The 19,135-nt window shown below is 39.7% G+C and overlaps 3 protein-coding genes across 6 annotated transcripts in view; 2 read left to right on the top strand and 1 right to left on the bottom strand.

Annotated features, from left to right (window-relative positions):
* Positions 1 to 9,927, top strand: part of LOC126408226 (cytochrome P450 2F2-like) — a 10,818-nt gene extending 891 nt beyond the window's left edge. The window contains exons 2-11 of the mRNA XM_050073672.1: positions 1,202 to 1,364; positions 2,253 to 2,417; positions 3,690 to 3,850; positions 3,955 to 4,023; positions 4,704 to 4,808; positions 4,940 to 5,078; positions 6,704 to 6,789; positions 6,899 to 7,000; positions 8,978 to 9,119; positions 9,239 to 9,927. Of these exons, the coding sequence (XP_049929629.1) occupies positions 1,202 to 1,364; positions 2,253 to 2,417; positions 3,690 to 3,850; positions 3,955 to 4,023; positions 4,704 to 4,808; positions 4,940 to 5,078; positions 6,704 to 6,789; positions 6,899 to 7,000; positions 8,978 to 9,119; positions 9,239 to 9,444 (1,338 nt within the window). The 3' untranslated portion in view covers positions 9,445 to 9,927. The remainder of the gene's footprint in view (positions 1 to 1,201; positions 1,365 to 2,252; positions 2,418 to 3,689; positions 3,851 to 3,954; positions 4,024 to 4,703; positions 4,809 to 4,939; positions 5,079 to 6,703; positions 6,790 to 6,898; positions 7,001 to 8,977; positions 9,120 to 9,238) is intronic.
* Positions 1 to 19,135, bottom strand: part of LOC126408262 (histone H4) — a 583,921-nt gene that overhangs the window by 237,503 nt on the left and 327,283 nt on the right. The gene's annotated exons all lie outside the window — the stretch shown is intronic.
* The window catches only part of hsf4 (heat shock transcription factor 4), a 38,020-nt gene continuing 30,737 nt past the window's right edge, over positions 11,853 to 19,135 (top strand). For 2 of the 4 annotated variants that reach the window (XM_050073675.1, XM_050073678.1), the window contains exons 1-4: positions 11,853 to 12,452; positions 16,291 to 16,399; positions 16,606 to 16,733; positions 18,199 to 18,323. In XM_050073675.1, coding sequence (XP_049929632.1) covers positions 12,327 to 12,452; positions 16,291 to 16,399; positions 16,606 to 16,733; positions 18,199 to 18,323 — 488 coding nt within the window. In that variant the 5' untranslated portion in view covers positions 11,853 to 12,326. The remainder of the gene's footprint in view (positions 12,453 to 16,290; positions 16,400 to 16,605; positions 16,734 to 18,198; positions 18,324 to 19,135) is intronic. The other 2 variants (XM_050073676.1, XM_050073677.1) reach the window with 2 other exon arrangements.

The raw sequence follows: 19,135 nt of genomic DNA on the forward strand, positions 1-19,135 counted from the left end.
GTGACGGGATGGAGCCCGGTGTTTGTGGCGCCGGGCCGCGGTTCCTCCTGACCGGGATGGAGGGGAGGGGTCGGGCTGGACAAGCAGACGCCGATTCCTGGACTGGTGAGAGCCACGGCCAGCTGGATGTAGGCCTACAGGTTCCACAGGCGAGCTGGACGAAGCATCCACGGGAGGGAAGACCTGCAGGCTTAGGATGTCATACCTGTTATCCAGCGGCAGCTCCGGAGGCGGAGGAGGAGGAGATGGACGAGCCCCAGAGCCCCTGGCCACCACCGACCAGGGCTCCCTCGGCTTGAGTGGAGTTGAGCTCACCGGTGCTCCCGCTCCATCCTCCGTGATGAAGCGCTGCGGCTCCGCGGGGCGAAGGCAGGAGGTGGAGAGTGCCGATTATTTGGGCTTGGCTTCCTGGCGGTGCCAGCGGGACTCGGCTAGTGCTGGTGTCGGAGTTCCGGTGGTTATGGAGCCGGTCCATGGCAGGGTGTTGTTGTCCGTGGCCATCATGCTCCCGTCACCAGCGCCGGATGCCGTTAGGTGAGCAATATGTTTCGCCTGGGTCGTGGCGACGGTGGTAAAATCCAGGAGGATCTTTTCCCTCTCCTTGAGGTCGGCCTGCAGTCCGGAGATGCTCTCCCTCAGTTTTGACAGGGTTGGGAGGCAGGACTCACACACCACCAACATACCTGCGGCCTGTGCTGGAGATCCGTTCCCCGGGACACAGTATCAACACACAGAAGTGAGTTAAAATTTTTACCCTCGGTCGTGGGGCCAAAATGTCCAAGGGGACCTTCCCCAATTTTAAGGGGGCAGTCCGCTTCAGGTGGTGAGTTGCAGGTCTCCCACAGTTAAACGATTTTTAAAAGTTGGCGCCTCGCTAATGCGGTTCGGCTGGCGACTTCCGCGTTCACTTCTGCGGTAGTCTATGATCCGTGACAACCACAGGCCCGATGGCTTAACACCTTAGTCCATGTTTAAAAAGTACATACAATAAAAGCTGAGAGCAAGTGGTTCGTTAATAAAAGAAGCGAGAAACTGGATTAAAAGCTGTGTTTTACCGGACCGAAGTGGCGGGGAAACCAGTGACGCCACGCATGCGCATCTCAAAAATATCTGCATCTACTGCATCTACTTTCATTTTTAGTCCCAGTCCGCCCCTGCCTCTGTCTCAGTAAATGTTTCTCTACTGTGTCTCTGCCCCCAGCTGGCCAAACGCTATGGTAACGTGTACAGCCTTTTCATTGGTCCCAGGCCTGTGGTGGTCATCAGTGGGCTGCAGGCCTTGAAAGAAGCTCTGATCAACAAAGCTGATGACTTCTCTGGCAGACCACAAGACCAAATGGTTAATCATGCTGTAGTAGTGAAAGGTACAGAGCAAGTTTTGGCTTTTTGTCTGTGCAGAGTGATTTTTCAATATGCTATACATTATTGCATTGTTACCTGAACATCATTGCAGACCAAGTAAACCCCCTCATGGAGACGGCACTTGTCGATGGCAGTAACCCCCCTGCAGAACAATGCATATGACACAGCACAGAAACTGCTCAGGAATGGCCCCAGGAACAGAACAAAGAGCTCAAAGCATCAACTTGGCCTCCAAATACCCCAGATCCCAATCTGATCGAACATTTGAGGGACATGCTGGTACCCCAGAGGTACCCCTGATCCAGGGTGGGTCCTTCTTGGACCGGACTTGGCTCTGACCTGTCAAGGCATGAACATAGGACCTCTGAAGCGTGTCCTATAGTGTCTGGCACCAGGACGTTAGCTTCAGATCTTTTGAGTCCTGAGGGTTGTGAGGTGGGCTAACAGCACGTCCCACAGATGTTTGATCAGACTGGGATTTGGGGTATTTGGAGGCCAGGTTGATGCCTTCCTCGGGCCACTCCTGAGCAGTTTTTGTGGTGTGGCATGGTGCATTGTCCTGCTGGGGGGCCACAGCTACTGGGGAGTGCCACTGCCATATGGGGGGGAACCTGGTCTGCACTGGTGTTAAGGTGGGTGGAGCGTGTCTGGTGGCAACCACATGAATGTCAGAACCCAAGGTTTCCCAACAGAACATTGCATTGTAACAAGATAATCAGTGTTGTTCACGTCACCTGTCAGTGGTTTTAATGTTTTGGCTGATCGGTGTATTTATATACTGTTAATAATAATGTTGACATCAGCTCTTGTCACTGAACCATCACTCAATGCATTTAAAAAATGTATTTGAAGGTGACTGCCATTTTCTAAATTGACCTTTCTGAATGCAGCAAATGCTCCCGGAGTGATTCTAGCAGATTATAACCCTGCCTGGAGACAGCAACGACGCTTTGGTCTGATGACCCTGAGAAACCTTGGTCTGGGGAAGCACTCAATGGAGCAGAGAATTCTGGGAGAGATACATCGCATTACAAAGATATTGGAGCAGAGTGTTGGTATGTCACAGGAACCCAGAGGTCAATGGGCCTCATTCACCAGCCGTTTTTAAAGCTGCACGTTATAACTTTTATGAAAAATAACTTTTTGTCATATTTGCTGAAACTGTCACTATATTCTAAAAGAAGAATATGAGACAGATTGTCAGTAACAAAAAGGAGAAGTCAAGTAGTCAACTACCCCACTGTGAATTTTGAAGCTTCAATGTGTCTTAAAAACAGGGGTTGCTAACATGGCTAAATGAGACTAGAGAATGTCATCACACCAACCACAGCTTTACAGTGTTGTTATGGTGGTGAGGTTACTTCATGCAACTGTAGTGGAGGTATGAAAACACCAAAAAAAAATCTTGACCAAAGTAGTCATAATTCATGCATGAAAGGGCTAGGAGAGAATGCATCTTCCAGGACGATGTAGATCATGATCAAGGTCACTGTACTCTCACAAAACATGACAAAATTTCACATATATGCTGATAGAATACAATGATTAAGTTTCAACATTTTATTTTCAAAAGGTCAAAGGACGACTTCACTGTGACATCACAACGTTCTGCAAAAACACTTTTCTGGCCATTACTCAGCACTGTAACTGAGGAACAGAAGGGGAGACAGATCAGATATTGATCAGAAATTGAATTGGTGACACTAATCTTGGGTATCCACTTTGAAACTGTGTTAATTGTATAAATCTTCTATGCTTCCAGGTTGTTTAAGGAATTTGTAGCTTCTTTACAGCAACATTCATATTTAAAGCATCGTCTACTGTCATGACTACATATGAGTCTGGACAGACATGGATATACACTGAGACTGCAACTTGATTAGGACTCAGAGGCAAACCCCGAGGCAGCAATACAAGTTTTAAGTCTGAAGTCCAGTGCTTCACCCTCTTTAGACTTTTGCCTTAGTGTTCTTGACCTTTTCTTTTCAATTCCTGTGTGCGCAAAGCCCTGCAGTGCCTTTTTATGGGTACTGGTGGGCCATTTCCCTAAGATGATAAGGAACAACTATGTGCTTTCAATTCACAAGGACAAGGAGATTCATCATCACACGAACAAGTGTGCAAACAATACTGCAGTTTAAGAACACATCATGAATCTGACATTAAGTTTTCCTAGGACCTTTCTCAAAAAAAAAAAAGTTGATAGATATTGGTGAATGAACACCAGAAATTTTTTTTTTAAGTAACATTATGCCTGATTATATAATCCGTGTCTCTGTTTTTGTGAAGGCCGTGTCCAAGAATCTTTGCTCATATCGTTTTTCCAGGAAAGACCATGAACCCCATCATACTCTTTCACAGTGCAGCCTCTAACATCATCTGCCAAGTTATGTTTGCTCAGCAGTTCGCCTATGAAGATGAGTTCATGAAGTTTTTTGTCGGCCTTTTTCATGCCACCTCCAAATTAATCAATGGCCGCTGGGGTTTGGTGAGTAACATTTTCGACAACAAAGCCACTCATAGCAACATAAATGTAGAGTTGGCAAAAGGAGCTTTCAGCTTTGTAATTTTTCATTTTTCTCTCTTGTACAGATTTATGACTCTTTTCCCATTGTGCGCAACCTGCCACTGCCCTTCCAGAAAGCTTTTAAGCTGTTCAGGGTATGTCTTGTTAATTTTAAAATTGTGCAAACAAACATTACACCATTGTTTTTTATCACAGAGATAATTGACTATGGATTCAGTTGATGGGGTTGATAGGAAGGCTACCTGGTAGTTTCTGTAGTGAATGCCAAGGAATAACAAAATGACGTGCCAACCAGAGAGAATCAGTCTGCATTGCAGAAAACTTGCCCTGCTTAATGAAAGTCAGAGTCAAAAAGAAAGAATGATTGAAATTAGAAAGAAAAGATGAAACAGTCTACAGTCATGCCAGCGACTCTGGCTGCTTTGAGACGTATGCTCATGCCAGAATGCTAACAAGCTCACAATGAAAAGCTTAATGTGTTAGCTGAATGTTGTAACATGCTAACATAAGCTAATTAGCACTAAACACAAAGTACAGAACTTCAGACGCTGCATTACATTGTTTATGTGTTACTGTATATGGCATGCTGAGAAATCATTTTCATCATTTGACCACTGTATCTTGCTGTAAATTGGTTTACATTGATTAGTATAGAATACAAAGAAACAAGTTGTGGCACTGGAAAACAAAACAATAAAATGGTGTTTAGACTTAAAGAAATCAAAACAAGAGCCCCTGAGAAATCCTCATCATTTATTTTAAAAAATGTTCCTAAAATTTGAACCTGTTTATTTAATTAACTTTTTCTTACCAGACTGCACATGAAAAACGTATGGAGATGTTGGCTGAGAAAAAAAAGACTAGAGTTCCTGGTAAACCACGGCATTTCATAGACTGCTACCTGGATGAACTGGAGAGGGTGTGTGGGTCTCTTTTTTTAAAAGACAGAAATTCTGTTCAGCTGGTATGAACTGTGTAGTTGTTTACAGCTAACACATTTTCTTTGCTCTGATGGTGACATTTCTTTTTCTCTTTTGTCTGCCTGCAAAGAGAGGAGATGATGCCTCGTCATTTTCTGAAGACCAGCTTTGTGCATTTCTTTTGGATCTTCACTTTGCGGGGACAGATGCCATCGCCAACACCCTGCTCAGTGCCTTCCTATACCTAATGAATTATCCAGAGATACAGGGTATGTCTGTCTTATCATCTGTCCATCTCAACTTTATTTAGCTATGCTCCAAAGATTCAATGCGTTTTCATTCCAAACTCATCAAATACCACCGATTTGTCATTGATATGGGCATTAGATACCAATGCACAAAGGCACGTCAAATACTAGTGCTATGTCAGTGGACATGAAACGCAAGTGTCGTCAGTAACATTGTAACATAAGAAGCTGGAAAATTCCTACAGGATGGGCGGGCTGGAGAGGATCAGGAGGGGAGGTTCAACAAACCCCAGACTTTCTTCAGGGAGTCTGCTATTCACTTCCCATATGAATGTTGAGCCAGATCATGATTTGTTTTTTTCTGAACCAATCCACATGCTTTTGTTACACAAATAAAAATGAGGTGTACAGTTCCTGTAAAAACAGAAGTGTATTTTGAGTAGACACAATGCAACGTAACAAGCATTGACTGATACAGCGTCATGAAACATCAAGAACAGATGCAGGAGGCTACCTAGCGCATCATATGTAGATGTGAGAGTCCACAGACAAAGCTGCTATATTTGACAAGTTGGAGTGAGAACGCATTGAGAAATTGGTGGTTTCCCAAAGAAGTATCCCATTGACAGTGATGATCCCCTTAACTTTTCCTCTGGTGCCACTATGAGGCAGACATTCATCGTTTTGAGTAAAATATGTCAACAACTAGGATATGATTGAATTGCCATGAAATTTGGTTGACACATTCATGGTCCCCAGAGGATAAATTGTCATAATGTGACCTTTCATCTAGCAACATCATCAGGTTTGTATTTTAACTTTTCCAATACTTTGGTTTATAACCAAATACCTGCAAAACATCCCCATCTGCCTTAGCTGTGCTTTTGCTTTTTAGCAAATGTAAGCAGTCTAACACGCCAATCTAAGATGGTCAACACAATATCAATTGTACCTGATAACCATCAGCATGTTAGAATATTGACAAAACAAAACAAAGCTCAGTACAGGCTCACAGAATGGCTGTAGACCCTCCGCCAAAACATTAGAATAAATGTTGGCCTTGTACATTTCTGCAAACCATGGACACGTTAAATTTGTATATTAGTATGTAGCAGATGCGTTGAAAGTTTGTTTATTTACATTTCAACAACAATGGTTAATGGAGGTTATGTTTAGGCACAAAAATGACTTGGATATGGTTAGGAAAATATCAGGTTTTGGCTTAAAATACCTGGTTTCCTGATAAAAAAAACAACTGCCTTTGTGGCACTATCCCTTCACCTCTGCATGGCAACGTCACTTTATAAATGTTGAAATTATACTCATGAAACATGCAAATATGAGGTTGGGGTTGGCAATGTGGTTTACAATGCCAACATTTTGGTTTGACTTTTCCTCTTTTTAAAGCTCTTTTAAACATACTTGTCACATTTCATTTTGGTCATGCGGACAACTAACCACACTAGTATGTGATGAACTATCTCTACACAGTTTAAAAGACACTTTTCTTTTTAATCAGCTGACACAGTTAAGGCTTCCATAAAACACATGAACTAGAAAAAATCTTGCATGGCTCTCTCTCTCTGTGAACAGCCTCACTCTTTGTTTCCCTCTGCCCGTGCTGTCTTTCTCTCTGTGTTACTCAGAGCGTTGTCAGCAGGAAATTGACAACATTCTGGATGGGAAAGATGAGCCCAGTTTTGAAGACAGACACCAGATGCCCTATGTGCAGGTATAAGGGTTACTTTAATTGTGCTGTGAAGTGTAAAATCTAAGTCTTATATATCTGAGATGTTACAGTGCTAAAGTGTGATGCTTTAATAGTTCCCTCTTTCATGCAGGCAGTTATTCATGAGATCCAGAGAATGGCTGACATTGTTCCTTTCTCTGTTTTCCACTCCACCACCAACGACACAGAGTTAATGGGATACTCCATCCCCAGGGTATGTAGAAAATAATGTATGTCATAAAAATGTAGAAAAGGCTTCATGTCAGAGCATTATCCCTCTTAGCACTGCCAGATAAGATTTACCAGGGAGGAAACAGTTGAGAAGGAAGAAGATAATGTTGTTACAAGTTTCTCTGTGAAACACTATTCGAACCATAGCACTTAATGTTGAATTCAGGTGGGGAGCCACCTGTAATAAAATTTCTAAAAAAAAACAAAGAAAAAAAAAACAATTTAATAAACAATAAACAGCCGTTAAAACCACAACATCAACATCATCCTGTTCAGCTTCAATAAAATGTTAAAAGCAGGACATAGTGAATATACTGTATGATACTGTCACTAAAAATTTGGCCACTTCATCATGCTGAACTTCAGAGTAAAATCAAGAGTTTAAGCTTTAATTGGTATAATAAAATATTGGTTTGCTATGTGCCCGAGAGCCTCCGCCCCATATTCATCACAACTTTCTAAAATGTATTTTTAAAAAGTAAATAAATAAATAGAACAATAACAATAATAATAATAATTTTAAAGACCGTTTGTGTAAAAGTTAGTTATTTTAACATTAAATGTAGCGCAAGGATTTTGTGCCAACACTGGAATCAAGTGCTGTCGCAGTAGAAGTATGTACAGTGGCCGACACGGCAAATGTGCTGCAACAAGCCCAAAGCATTTTCATTAGAGGAAACATGCTGCAGCTTAAGAATGATGCCAATTCAGAGACATGTACAAAAATACAAAACAAATACAATAGAAATGTGCTGCAAATGAAAAAAAAGTGCTTCATAAAGCAAAGCATAAATACATTAACAGCAAACATACTGCAAATACAGAAACAATACAAAGTCATAAAAACAAATGCAACAGAAAAACGTTGCATTTCCAGTCAACACAGTGGAAGTTCTCCAGGCCTCTAGACAGAGCACTAAGGGGAACAGCTTGATTTTCAACTCGAGTGGGAGGGACCAGACGAGAGTTGGTGCTTCTCAAAGTCAAGGAAGGATCCTTTCAAGGCTGAAGGACTGTTCCAATGTCAAGGATCCTTTGAATTCTACCGAGGATCAAATCCTAGAGAATTATCAAGGATGCATGTGTTCATCCTCAGTGAGTAGTAAGCACCCCAAATTCTTTGCCCTTGATTTGCCTGAATTGAAGGGCCCCTTCAGTGACACACACCTGGGCACTCGCTAGTCTGTTCTAATGTATGTTCCCCGAATGAATTCAGGGGGTATTGTTTGGAGTCACTGACTTGTGGTCTCTGATAGTCTGATAATGATTGATAAGTTCTGTCAGTGGCGCAATCATGTAATTATTATGAGGGGATACTTTATTGCGAGATGGTATTATTGCATAGTATTTTGGCAGTTAACAAATTAAACATTCTACTGATACATTCAGTATCACCGTTTTGAGACTTGCCAGATATATTAATCAACAACATCTCATCATTAGTTTAAAAAGAAAAGCATTATATTTACCCAAAATGCAATTGCTGCTACAAATAAGTGTGATATAAACGTACTTTCTGGGAGACAAGGTTAGGTTATATGAAAACCGCTTAAGAGGGGAAGACCTCACATAAACAATCACAAAAAAAAAAAAAGAGAGACTTATTCTGTAATTGTTATGATTTAGTTGTAAAGTCTTTCATACCTTTCTGCTACTGGAATGTTGTGAGTATTTTTTTTTTTTTTTAATATATATTTTGTGTTGCCATTAAAACACTTATTTAATAAGACAGTAATACTTGTCTGCTGACTTTTGTGGAGGCTCTTGAATTTTAGGTGAATGATACACATAGGTATAGTGATTGAACCTAGGGCTTACTGATGGGATGGGGCTCTATGTTAAAGCGTGGGAGCATGGAAAAGCGCATTCACAGTAAAAGAAAAGCTAAAGTTATGTGTTTACATTTTAATAGACCTCTTTTTTTGTTTTGTTTTTTTGTAATTTTGGTATTGTTCTATAGGGAACCATTATCATCCCCAACCTGTCTTCAGTGCTGACTGAGGAGGGACAGTGGAAATCCCCCCATGAATTCAACCCCGAAAACTTCCTCAATGACCAGGGAGAGTTTGTGAAGCCAGAGGCCTTCATGCCTTTCTCTATAGGTGAGTGAAGTGATTATCAATTTCATAGATAGTTTGAAATCATGACTGGAAGGTTTGATCGGAGAAATATCACTAAGTTATAAAAAAAAATATATATATGGGGGTGTTTTAATCTGCAGGTCCACGTACCTGTCTCGGAGAGGGTCTGGCTCGAATGGAGCTTTATCTCATTATAGTGTCACTGCTGAGGAGGTTCAAGTTCATCTGGCCTGAGGATGCAGGAAAGCCAGACTTCACACCTATTTATGGGATAAGCCAGACCCCCAAACCATACCGCATGAAGATCGAACTCAGAAAAACTATACCAAGACAGAAGTCATCTTAATCATGAAATTAGCTTATTGAAACATCATTCAAAATACAGCTTTGCAGCATTAATCCCTTTTGGTTAAAGCAGACTATCAATATTTTTATATGAACAATGAATCAAATGACGATATGTATTTGAAAGGGCTCACTTGTGAAGACAAATCCATAGCTCCCCTCAGAATAAGGAATAAGAAGGAAGGAATATGAAAACAATTTCCATAAACTACACCGTGGCCTTTACTGAAAGCAACAAAGCTGCTTATTGTAGTGTTGTGTACAGTTTGTAAATCATACGGTGGTATTATGTGTATCAGATGAAACTCTAAACTGTGAATCCTAAGATTTTCTACTTTCCACTTTGAAATGACCCAACAGACTTTCAGCCATTTTATGATTATCATAAAACATATTTCTCAGTACTCCCTTGTTGCTATTGTAAAATTTCAGTTTTACAATTATGTAAATTTTGTATCAAATAAATAAGTTTTGCAACATCAAACCATGTGTCATTTTGTCACCTTCTCAACAATGAATGATTAACAGAGGGTGCTGCTGTAGGAAAGAAGAGATTGTCCTCAATAAAATCGTTTATGGTCTGGGGGAAAATTAATTTGTCTAATAAAATCAATGAAAATCTGCCAATTAGATTTTGATATAATTTGTTTACAAGCGGAAATTTTGACCTGATGGTGGCACTAAAGGAAAGGCCATGGAGTCACCAAAATCACCATGATTCAGTCTCTGGGTGCTGTAGATATCCACAGCAAATTTATGGAATTTTGTGTCATAATTTTCAGTGGGGAGGAATTTTGAGGTATTTGACCTTTACCTGAATATTTCCGTTTTATGCTACACTTCAACTCCACTGCATTTCTCTTGGAAATATTGTACATACAAAACCTGTAATGACCTTCCAAAATAAGATGCCTTGTTAAATATGAAGTAGTTAGTATTAGCTCGACCTGCTACAAAAACATATTACTGCATCAATGTATATCAACAGTATTACAACACAGGCTCACAGAAATTCTTGAAATGGACGTGACCTCTTGAATGCATTATGTGGTGGTGGGCACAAAATGTGTTTAAATTATGTGCTGGCAACACAATGCCAGTACAGTAAATTGTAAATTGTGGTTTTGGTTAAAAAAATAAACAGCTATATACACGACAAAAGTACTTTGCATAGTTATATAAAGTCTGTGGAGTCACATTACTTTGTTTACCTGTGGTTTCACACAGGACATGAACAGCATCCTCATTGTTGAAAGTCCATGTTTGTTTGACCCATCCAAAAAAAATAGTCAACTTTAGGTAAAATTTTGGTTAAAAGAAACTACGTACATTACGAAAGTATTGGGCATAGTTCGGTAAAGTCTGTAAAGTCGTGTAGCTACGTTGACTTGGTCAGTGGGGACACAGACAGCGGCCTCTTAGATAAAAGTCCATGTCTGTTTGACCCATCAAAACAATAGTTAAGTTTAGAAAAAAAACAAAAACTGTGGTTTTAGTAAAAAACAAAAAAAATAATACATATATGTGATTTAAGTACTTTGCATAACTTTGCTTTTACATAACTGTAAAATCAAGTTTCACACAAACAGCAGCCGCCTAGTTGAGTCTATGTTTGTTTGACCCATCCACCATTAATTCGTGCCCACCACGACAAAAATCCTAATATACTTTGTTCTGTGTTGTCAGTATGAAATTTTGTGCCCGCCACCATGCGTTGTTAAGACTTAGTGTCCATTTCACATATTTCTATAAGACCGTGCTAAATATTATGTCATGGACAAAAGCCTGTACTTTTAATATTTATTTTGATTAAGATAAATGATATTGATTATTCTTCTGCAGTGTTACTAAAGTAAGATCTTGAATGCAGGATTTTTACTTGTAATTTGAGTATTTCCCTACTGTGGTATTAATACTTTTACTTGAAAATGATTTGAATACTTCTTCCACCGCTGACTAAAGTGTTGGATAATTATTAATTTACATTTCCTAATACGTCCCTTCTCTACTGGGACTCTACACTGCCCCACATTAAGATATCATAATGTGCACTATAACATCCCTATTTCTGATTGAATCAGTTAGTTAATAAGTTACTGCAGTTTTACTGCACAAACAGTACAGTGTGTTCACTTCATAACAGCGTCAAGACATTTATAATAATTCTCAGACCTAATAAGGGGGCCCTTTCTACCTGGCATACAGGTACCCTGAACGCTGCGCTATTCAGTTTAACCAGTAGCCTTTTGATGGTTGGACAGTGGTGTATTATTGATGCTTTTGTGTGCATGCTGTATTGTTTCACTGGGCGGTCTCTTGATTGTCAGCGGGAGGCCGGGGGTAGCGGTGTGTGTGTGTGTGTGTGTGTGTGTGTGTGTGTGTGTGTGTGTGTGTGTGTGTGTNGTGTGTGTGTGTGTGTGTGTGTGTGTGTGTGTGTGTGTGTGTGTGTGCTGACATGAACCATCTGTGATGACATTCAGTTGGCTGACTGGTGTAGCTGGGAGGACAGAGTGAGGAGAGCTAAAGAGAAAAAGAAACTCCAAGAGCAACAAAGACTAAAGCAGGATTTATTAAACAAGTCAAGAGAAGAGAAAGTGAAACTCAGAGACAAGGTGAGATTGTTTTAGCAAGGACGTACAGAGACAGTTTGACCGACTGAAATGGAATCAAATAGACTGAGACAAACTTGGGATTATCAGTAACGGATCATCTAAAGTGGAGTTTCTCAAACATGGACTAGTCTGGGAGTCTGCACATACATACCCACACACAACACACACACACACACACACACACACACACACACACACACACACATACACTTTCTACTCACACATACACACCTTTGGTTTCCTGTTGTGAGCCGTCTTAGCAGTGGACAGCATGCAGGAGTCTCCGGGTGCCATGGGGGTAGATGGCAGCTATGCCAGCAATGTTCCAGCCTTTCTCACCAAACTGTGGACCCTGGTGGAGGATCCAGACACCAACCACCTCATCTGCTGGAGTGCTGTAAGTCAATCCTCAGTACATACTGTACATGATTCTGTGGTAACTGTAAGGAATGTAATTTCAGTTAACAGCAAAATAACAACAACAACAACAACAACAACAAAAAAGGAGTATAACTGAAAAACATTGTCCTCTAAACCATTATCATCTTTCTCAGTGAACACACTGTAGTGCTAGTGTTCATCATGCTGCCCTGTGATAAGGAAAAGCCTGTTTTGATAAAATGATCAACTATATCACACAAGTCAAAAATAAGTTGTGGCTAGGCACTGGAGGGCCATATTCATTTGACATGAGGATGAAACTTTGATGAAAATGATACACATTATTCACAAGGCTGATTAGAAAATACATAGGCCTACATATATATCAAATAACTATAAGGGGATAACAAACTTGTACAAATATAAAATAAAGAACTATATATTGAGCTAGCAATTAAACAATCTCGAAACGGGAGCATTTCTATAAAGGCTTGTTCCTGCACTAAGCTTGTTTAGCATGCTAACTAGCTGCATCCACAGCTGTTTAGCCTAGCTAATGGACGCTTGTTTAGCCTCGCTAACAGAACTGCTACTTCTATAGGCCTACCTGTTTACGTTTGCTAACAACTGGCTCATTTAGCATGTTACAGAGATAAATCAGCAGATCTAGTTGTCTTTTATAATAACTTAACACGAATATAGCAATGTAAACAATATGATATAAATCAGTGACAGAAAAGCCAGTTCATAAAGCTGATGTTGGCCTGTGGTTTTTGGGCAGGTTGTCTGGTAACTTGTCATCGTAGTAGGAGGAGGATGGCCACAACAGGGGTGTAAGAAGTGCTCAAATCCTTTACTTAAATAAAAGTACCAATGCATTTAGAGCCCTTAGTAAATATACATACAGTCATGTACTCCTTCTGCAGAAAAAGGACTCCTGTGAATGATATATCATTATGGATTACACTGTTAGACTAGTTTAGTCCGGTCATTCTCAGCCCCTTCAAAGGATTACTGGATAAATCTTGGGTGTCTTTAGATAATTACTGGACCAGGGAAAAAGACAACAGTAAATTAATTATTATTATTATCAGCATTATTATTATTGATAATAATGATTAGTGTAACATAGATTCACAGTTTACAACATGGTGTATTCATGAAGAGTTCAGAGGTTTTATAAATGCTTATATTATTGGTTGATTAACCATCTTGTAGTGACATTGACAGTATTCTACAGTAATAAGTCATGAAAATGCATACATAAAACGCACTTTTTGTTTGTCAGGTTGCGAGCCTGCATTTAAGTGAGGGGTCACTTGTTCAAGTAGTGTATTGTGATTACCACACTTATGTCACTTTTGACCTTTGACCTAGGAAGGGCAGCTACATCTGTAATTCTGCGAGCTAAAACAAGTACTTAATCATTGTTTAATTCTTTTAAAAATATATATAAATATAATTTTCTAAGTGCAGTTTGCTAGCATTGTCTAGATGACAACAGACACCATATGTGGCTCTCTCTGTGTTTATCTCCGTTTGTCCAAGGGAATGAGTTGTGCAGGATTGATGTGTGCCACAAAGATGAGGCTTCAGTGATTCAGCAAACAGGAGGAGGGCAGCTTCTCTGTTCTTCATAGGGAGACAAACACACAGGCAGATGCTTTGCAGTCCCATGACATCTGTAGTCAGGGTGTGCAGCATCAGCTGTTGCATTGTCAGACTATTAGTAAGCAAGTGAGCATTATGACACACAAGGTAACAGCAGCGTCCTACTCGAATTGTCTAAACCTTATAAATTTTACACCTGCTGTGCAAATGGGTTTTTACTGATGTAATATATTTGCAATAGCTCACACAATACTGCTTTTCAGAGGAAAACAGTGCTACTGCAGTTGCTAAGTAAGACTGTAATGCTGGGCAATAGAGCATGATTCATCACTCACAGTGAGGGAGAGTGTGTCTGATTGGCTGACTGAGCTGAATTTGGCTGCTGATGAATAGATTCTGCGCTCTGTGGAAAACATATTACCTCCTCACAAAGCTCCTTTTCATCATTAAGGTAGCATTATTTAACACAGAGTATCATCCAGTGACAGGTGCTGAACATTATCACTGACAAACTCAAGTTGCATGCTTCTGACACAAAAATAGAAACATTTTCTTTTTGTACCCACAAATAGACAGTGAGGTTTGTATGTCACTGCTAGGTAACACATGTTATATATGTTATTCAAATATGCTCCACTTCATGTCCAATTCAATATGTTGATAAAAAATATAAAGATAAAAAATGCCATAATACGACAGGAAACCAAGCACCATCATCCAAAATAATTATTAGCAAATGTAATCAGACTCATAAATAAACTTAACAAATTGTCATTATCATAATTAGTGGTTCTAGTGTTATGGTGTTATGGTGCACTGCAGTTCTGCATGTGGTTTGTGCAAGTGGCATTGGCGTACTTCAAGCTGTTGCTCAACTGCTGTGGGTAGGTACAATCAATCTTAAACACTGTACTGACTCTATTTCATTACTTTCAAATGTATAAAAAGTGGAAAACTGGATTGTAATACATCAGCTATATAAATGTAGACTGTTATAGAGGTTAAATAGATGATTATGGCCCTGTGTCAGTCATACAGAATAATCTGTAATCTGAAAAAAAAAGGGAAAAAGTGCTCTAAAGTCAAACCTTTCTGCTTGACTCTTATACTGTTTTTGGGTTATGAGTTATATGTTGTATTTGGGATGTATTTATTATTAATAACTATACTAATACTAATAATAATGGTGATTAAAAATGTGTCTTATTTATAGGTGCCTTTCAAAACACTCAGGAACACCCTATCCAGACATCATAAAATCAACGAGCAGTGATAAACAATAATAAGTCAATAAAATAACTAGGTATAAAATTATAATCATAAAAACTAGGTATAAAATCCTCATCAAATAGGCATCACCCACTAACATAGGTTTGTTTCTTAGATGGAATTTAAAGTAGGAGAGAGAGTCAACATTGCAAATGTCTTGGGAGAGAAAGTTTACATGGAATACAGGGTAACCTAGTTGATATATATCCCTGCTTATGTGATTATAATATGGCAGTTTAATCAGATTATTTCTGCTACTTTTATGATCAAGCGCAGTGGGATGCAAAATGTAGCAGAGGCTGGAAGAATTAGCATGTATTTATGCTCCTATTTAGCGGGGTCAGACTTTTTTGTGAGTTTCATTTCAAATTCCTTATCACTGCAAAGGTCTTCACTTTAAGTGTTGTGCTGTATGCACTATAGTACATCATGTTTTTATCAATAAAACAAAGTCCCAGTGGTGCCATACTCTGCAGAACTTGCACTTCTTCCATGCCTTTCGAAAGCAGTTTCAAAAAACAGCAGGTTTCATAAATGGCTCCTCTAACTCTGTTACTGTAGGGAGGCTTATTTCAGCCACTTCTGACTAGTTACAGATTTTAACTTCAAAACAACACACTTTTCCCCCCTGTGCTGTAATTAAAACAGGTAATGAACGCTGATTCCTTTAATGTTTGGCTGATTTTCTGGTTCAGTACTTATGATTACACAATACATCATTGAATGAGAGGTTTTAGCGTCTAAAAGTTTGTTTTGAGGCACACTGAGCAATAGTAATGAGTAACCAGACAAGTCAAGTTTTTATGTTGAGTGTAAAGTAAAATCTATCATTAGAATGGACATAACAGTAAAATACTTTAATAGCATGCATCATTTACAGGCTGCGGGGCTCTGTCTTAAATATTCCCTTTATTCAATAGGATCTGATCAAAGATGCTCTAAACTAACTATTTTCCTGACTTTTCTCTTTGTAGACTGGGACAAGTTTCCATGTGTTTGACCAGGGACGCTTTGCCAAGGAAGTTTTGCCAAAGTACTTCAAACACAATAATATGGCGAGCTTTGTTCGACAGCTCAACATGTGTGAGTACTCTCTTCTCTTCTCTTCTCTTCTCTTCTCTTCTCTTCTCTTCTCTTCTCTTCTCTTCTCTTCTCTTCTCTTCTCTTCTCTTCTCTCCATTACACTATCTTTTTATACTTAGTGTGTGTGTGTGTGCGTGTGTGTGTGTGTGTGTGTGTGTGTGTGTGTGTGTGTGTGTGTGTGTTTGCTCTTGTATGTATGTGTGTAGATGGTTTCCGTAAAGTGGTGAACATTGAGCAGAGCGGTCTGGTGAAGCCTGAGAGAGACGACACAGAGTTCCAACATTTATACTTCCTTCAGGGACATGAACACATGCTTGAGCACATCAAGAGGAAGGTATGGGCACACAAAAATGCACACATACACAATGTCTCAAAGACAAGGAAGTTAGTTAAACAAATGTCCACAGACTGTGTTGGCTCGGAGAAATGTTTAAGTTGGAATTGTGCAACTGAACACATTTACACTGACATTAGAAGCACTGATGTTTGGGATGTTTACAGTTAAATATGTGAAGGTGGTGTGAATGTGGAAGTTAATCGTCTCTACACAAGACAACATCTGTCCAACCTCGCAGTGTGTGGAGATATGTGAAAGAGCTGTGTGGAGTAGCTAATTAAATGCAGCTGGAATTACTTGCTAGCTTATGGCCTGAATAATCAAACTCCATGATGTATTGCATTATAGATAGGAGAATCAAATCATCTTAAAAGACAGAAACATGTGACCTGTAAAAGTGAAATTTTGGACAGGAAATGGAACAGAGTACCAAGCTAGCAAAAGATATACAGGGTAGTAGCTCACCACTGACCCCATGCAGACAGTCTGGTTAGTCCCTTGTCGGCAATCCAAATGGATTTATTTGAAATTTATGGGAGTAAAATTGATTTTACGCTGCCAAGACTTGTGGAATTTCCCTTCCCTTCTTTCTAAGTCACAGTTTGTTGATATCAGCACAGAAGAGAAAAGACTTTAAGGCATCTATGAAAGCTAGCATAAATTTCTTTGAAATGTTTAAAGTCTGTAGATTGCATTTTCAGTTTTATTTTATTGGCATTAGATGACTATACTTTCAACATAAAACTGCCTCTACAGAATCTCCTGGACAGATTTCTTGGCAAAGGCACTTAAAAAGTAAAATCCTTTACATACATAACATTGTTATATGCTGGTTTAAGCCAGATGCCACCACAGTAATGGTGTCTTGTCTAAAAGCTGCTGCCTTTAAGCTAAATGCACATCAGCATGCTAACAGGCTCACAATAACAATGCTAACATGCTGATGTTTAGCAGGTATAATGTTTAAGATGTTCACAATCTTAGTTTTGTTTATTGACGTTAGCTAATTAGCACCAAACACAAATTTCACCTGATGCTAATGGGAAACATTAGTTTTTAAGGCTTTTGGTTTTCAAAAATTTGGATCCAGTGATGCCGCTAAACAAAAATAATGAAGGGATCACCAAAGTAATTACAATTCAGCCAAATGAAGACAAGAATGTACCAAATTGGTTGTTGAGATATTGCACTCAAAACCACAAATGTCAACCTCATGGTAGCGCTAAAGGAAATGTCAGGCGATCACCTAAGTCAGTAAGGCTCATCCTCTGGGGACCATAATTGTCTTAACAAAATGTTGGCGATCCATCCTGTAGTTGCTGAAACCAAAGTGGACAGACTGACATTCCCATCCAAAAACTCCACTGAGTTTCTCTGCTCACACACACACAGCAGAATGAATGTGTGGTTTTATGTGCTGTATTTGAGTAAGTTATTGAATTAGGCTCTATTGTGCATTCAGGTATCTATAGTGAAAAGTGAGGAGACCAAAGTTCGTCAGGAGGACCTCAGTAAACTGCTGTATGAAGTCCAGCTTCTCAGAACACAACAGGACAACATGGAATGTCAGATGCAGGACATGAAACAGTGAGTACAGACAAAGTACAGCATGTGTGCCATGAACTCAAAAGTCCTCAGCATTCCAGACAAAGCGGACAACTGCCCCAGAGCCCCAGATCCTTAGGGACTCCACAAGCCCCACATTCAGTTTGTGTCTGTTGAGTTGGTTTAGAAATTAGCAAAGCTAATATTTAAAAAAGGACTAAAATAGATACTGCATTAAGGCCCTGTTTTGTAGGGGGACCTAAAGTCTAGTTTTCAGACCTGGATTATTTTTGTTAATGTTTTGCTTTTATTATGTTGACTTGAATTCTTCCCATTTAATAACGCACTGAAAAGTGAGGGCCAGGTAGTATTCAGGATTACTTGTTGGTGTCTGGGTGTCTCCTTAATTAATTGTATCTGCCATGTATAGTCTGCAGTGTGTGCAAAAAAAGTTAATCACAAATCATAAATGCACAGGGGCGGACTGGGACTAAAAAACAGCCCTGGACTTTGACTCGGCCCAGCCCACAACAACCGGTGCGCGGAAACTCATCAGCCCCAGACACGGGTGTCAAAATACTTAAATCTTAACACATGATACTATACCTTCCAAATTATAGCAATAGCACCGATGTTGACTAGATGTTGTGTTAAGAGCATAGTGTAGAATACTCACTGAGAAATAAACGACACAGTCAACACTGCAGATAGACAGACAGATGTCTCTCTGCTGAACCGACACAGTCAACACTGCAGATAGACAGACAGATGTCTCTCTGCTGAACAATGCAATGCAGGTGACTGCCTGAAACACAACAAGACATGGTATGAGACTCATACCATGTCTTGTTGTG

Source organism: Epinephelus moara, chromosome 20 (genome assembly GCF_006386435.1).
Source record: "Epinephelus moara isolate mb chromosome 20, YSFRI_EMoa_1.0, whole genome shotgun sequence".
In the NCBI taxonomy this organism is placed as follows: domain Eukaryota; kingdom Metazoa; phylum Chordata; class Actinopteri; order Perciformes; family Serranidae; genus Epinephelus; species Epinephelus moara.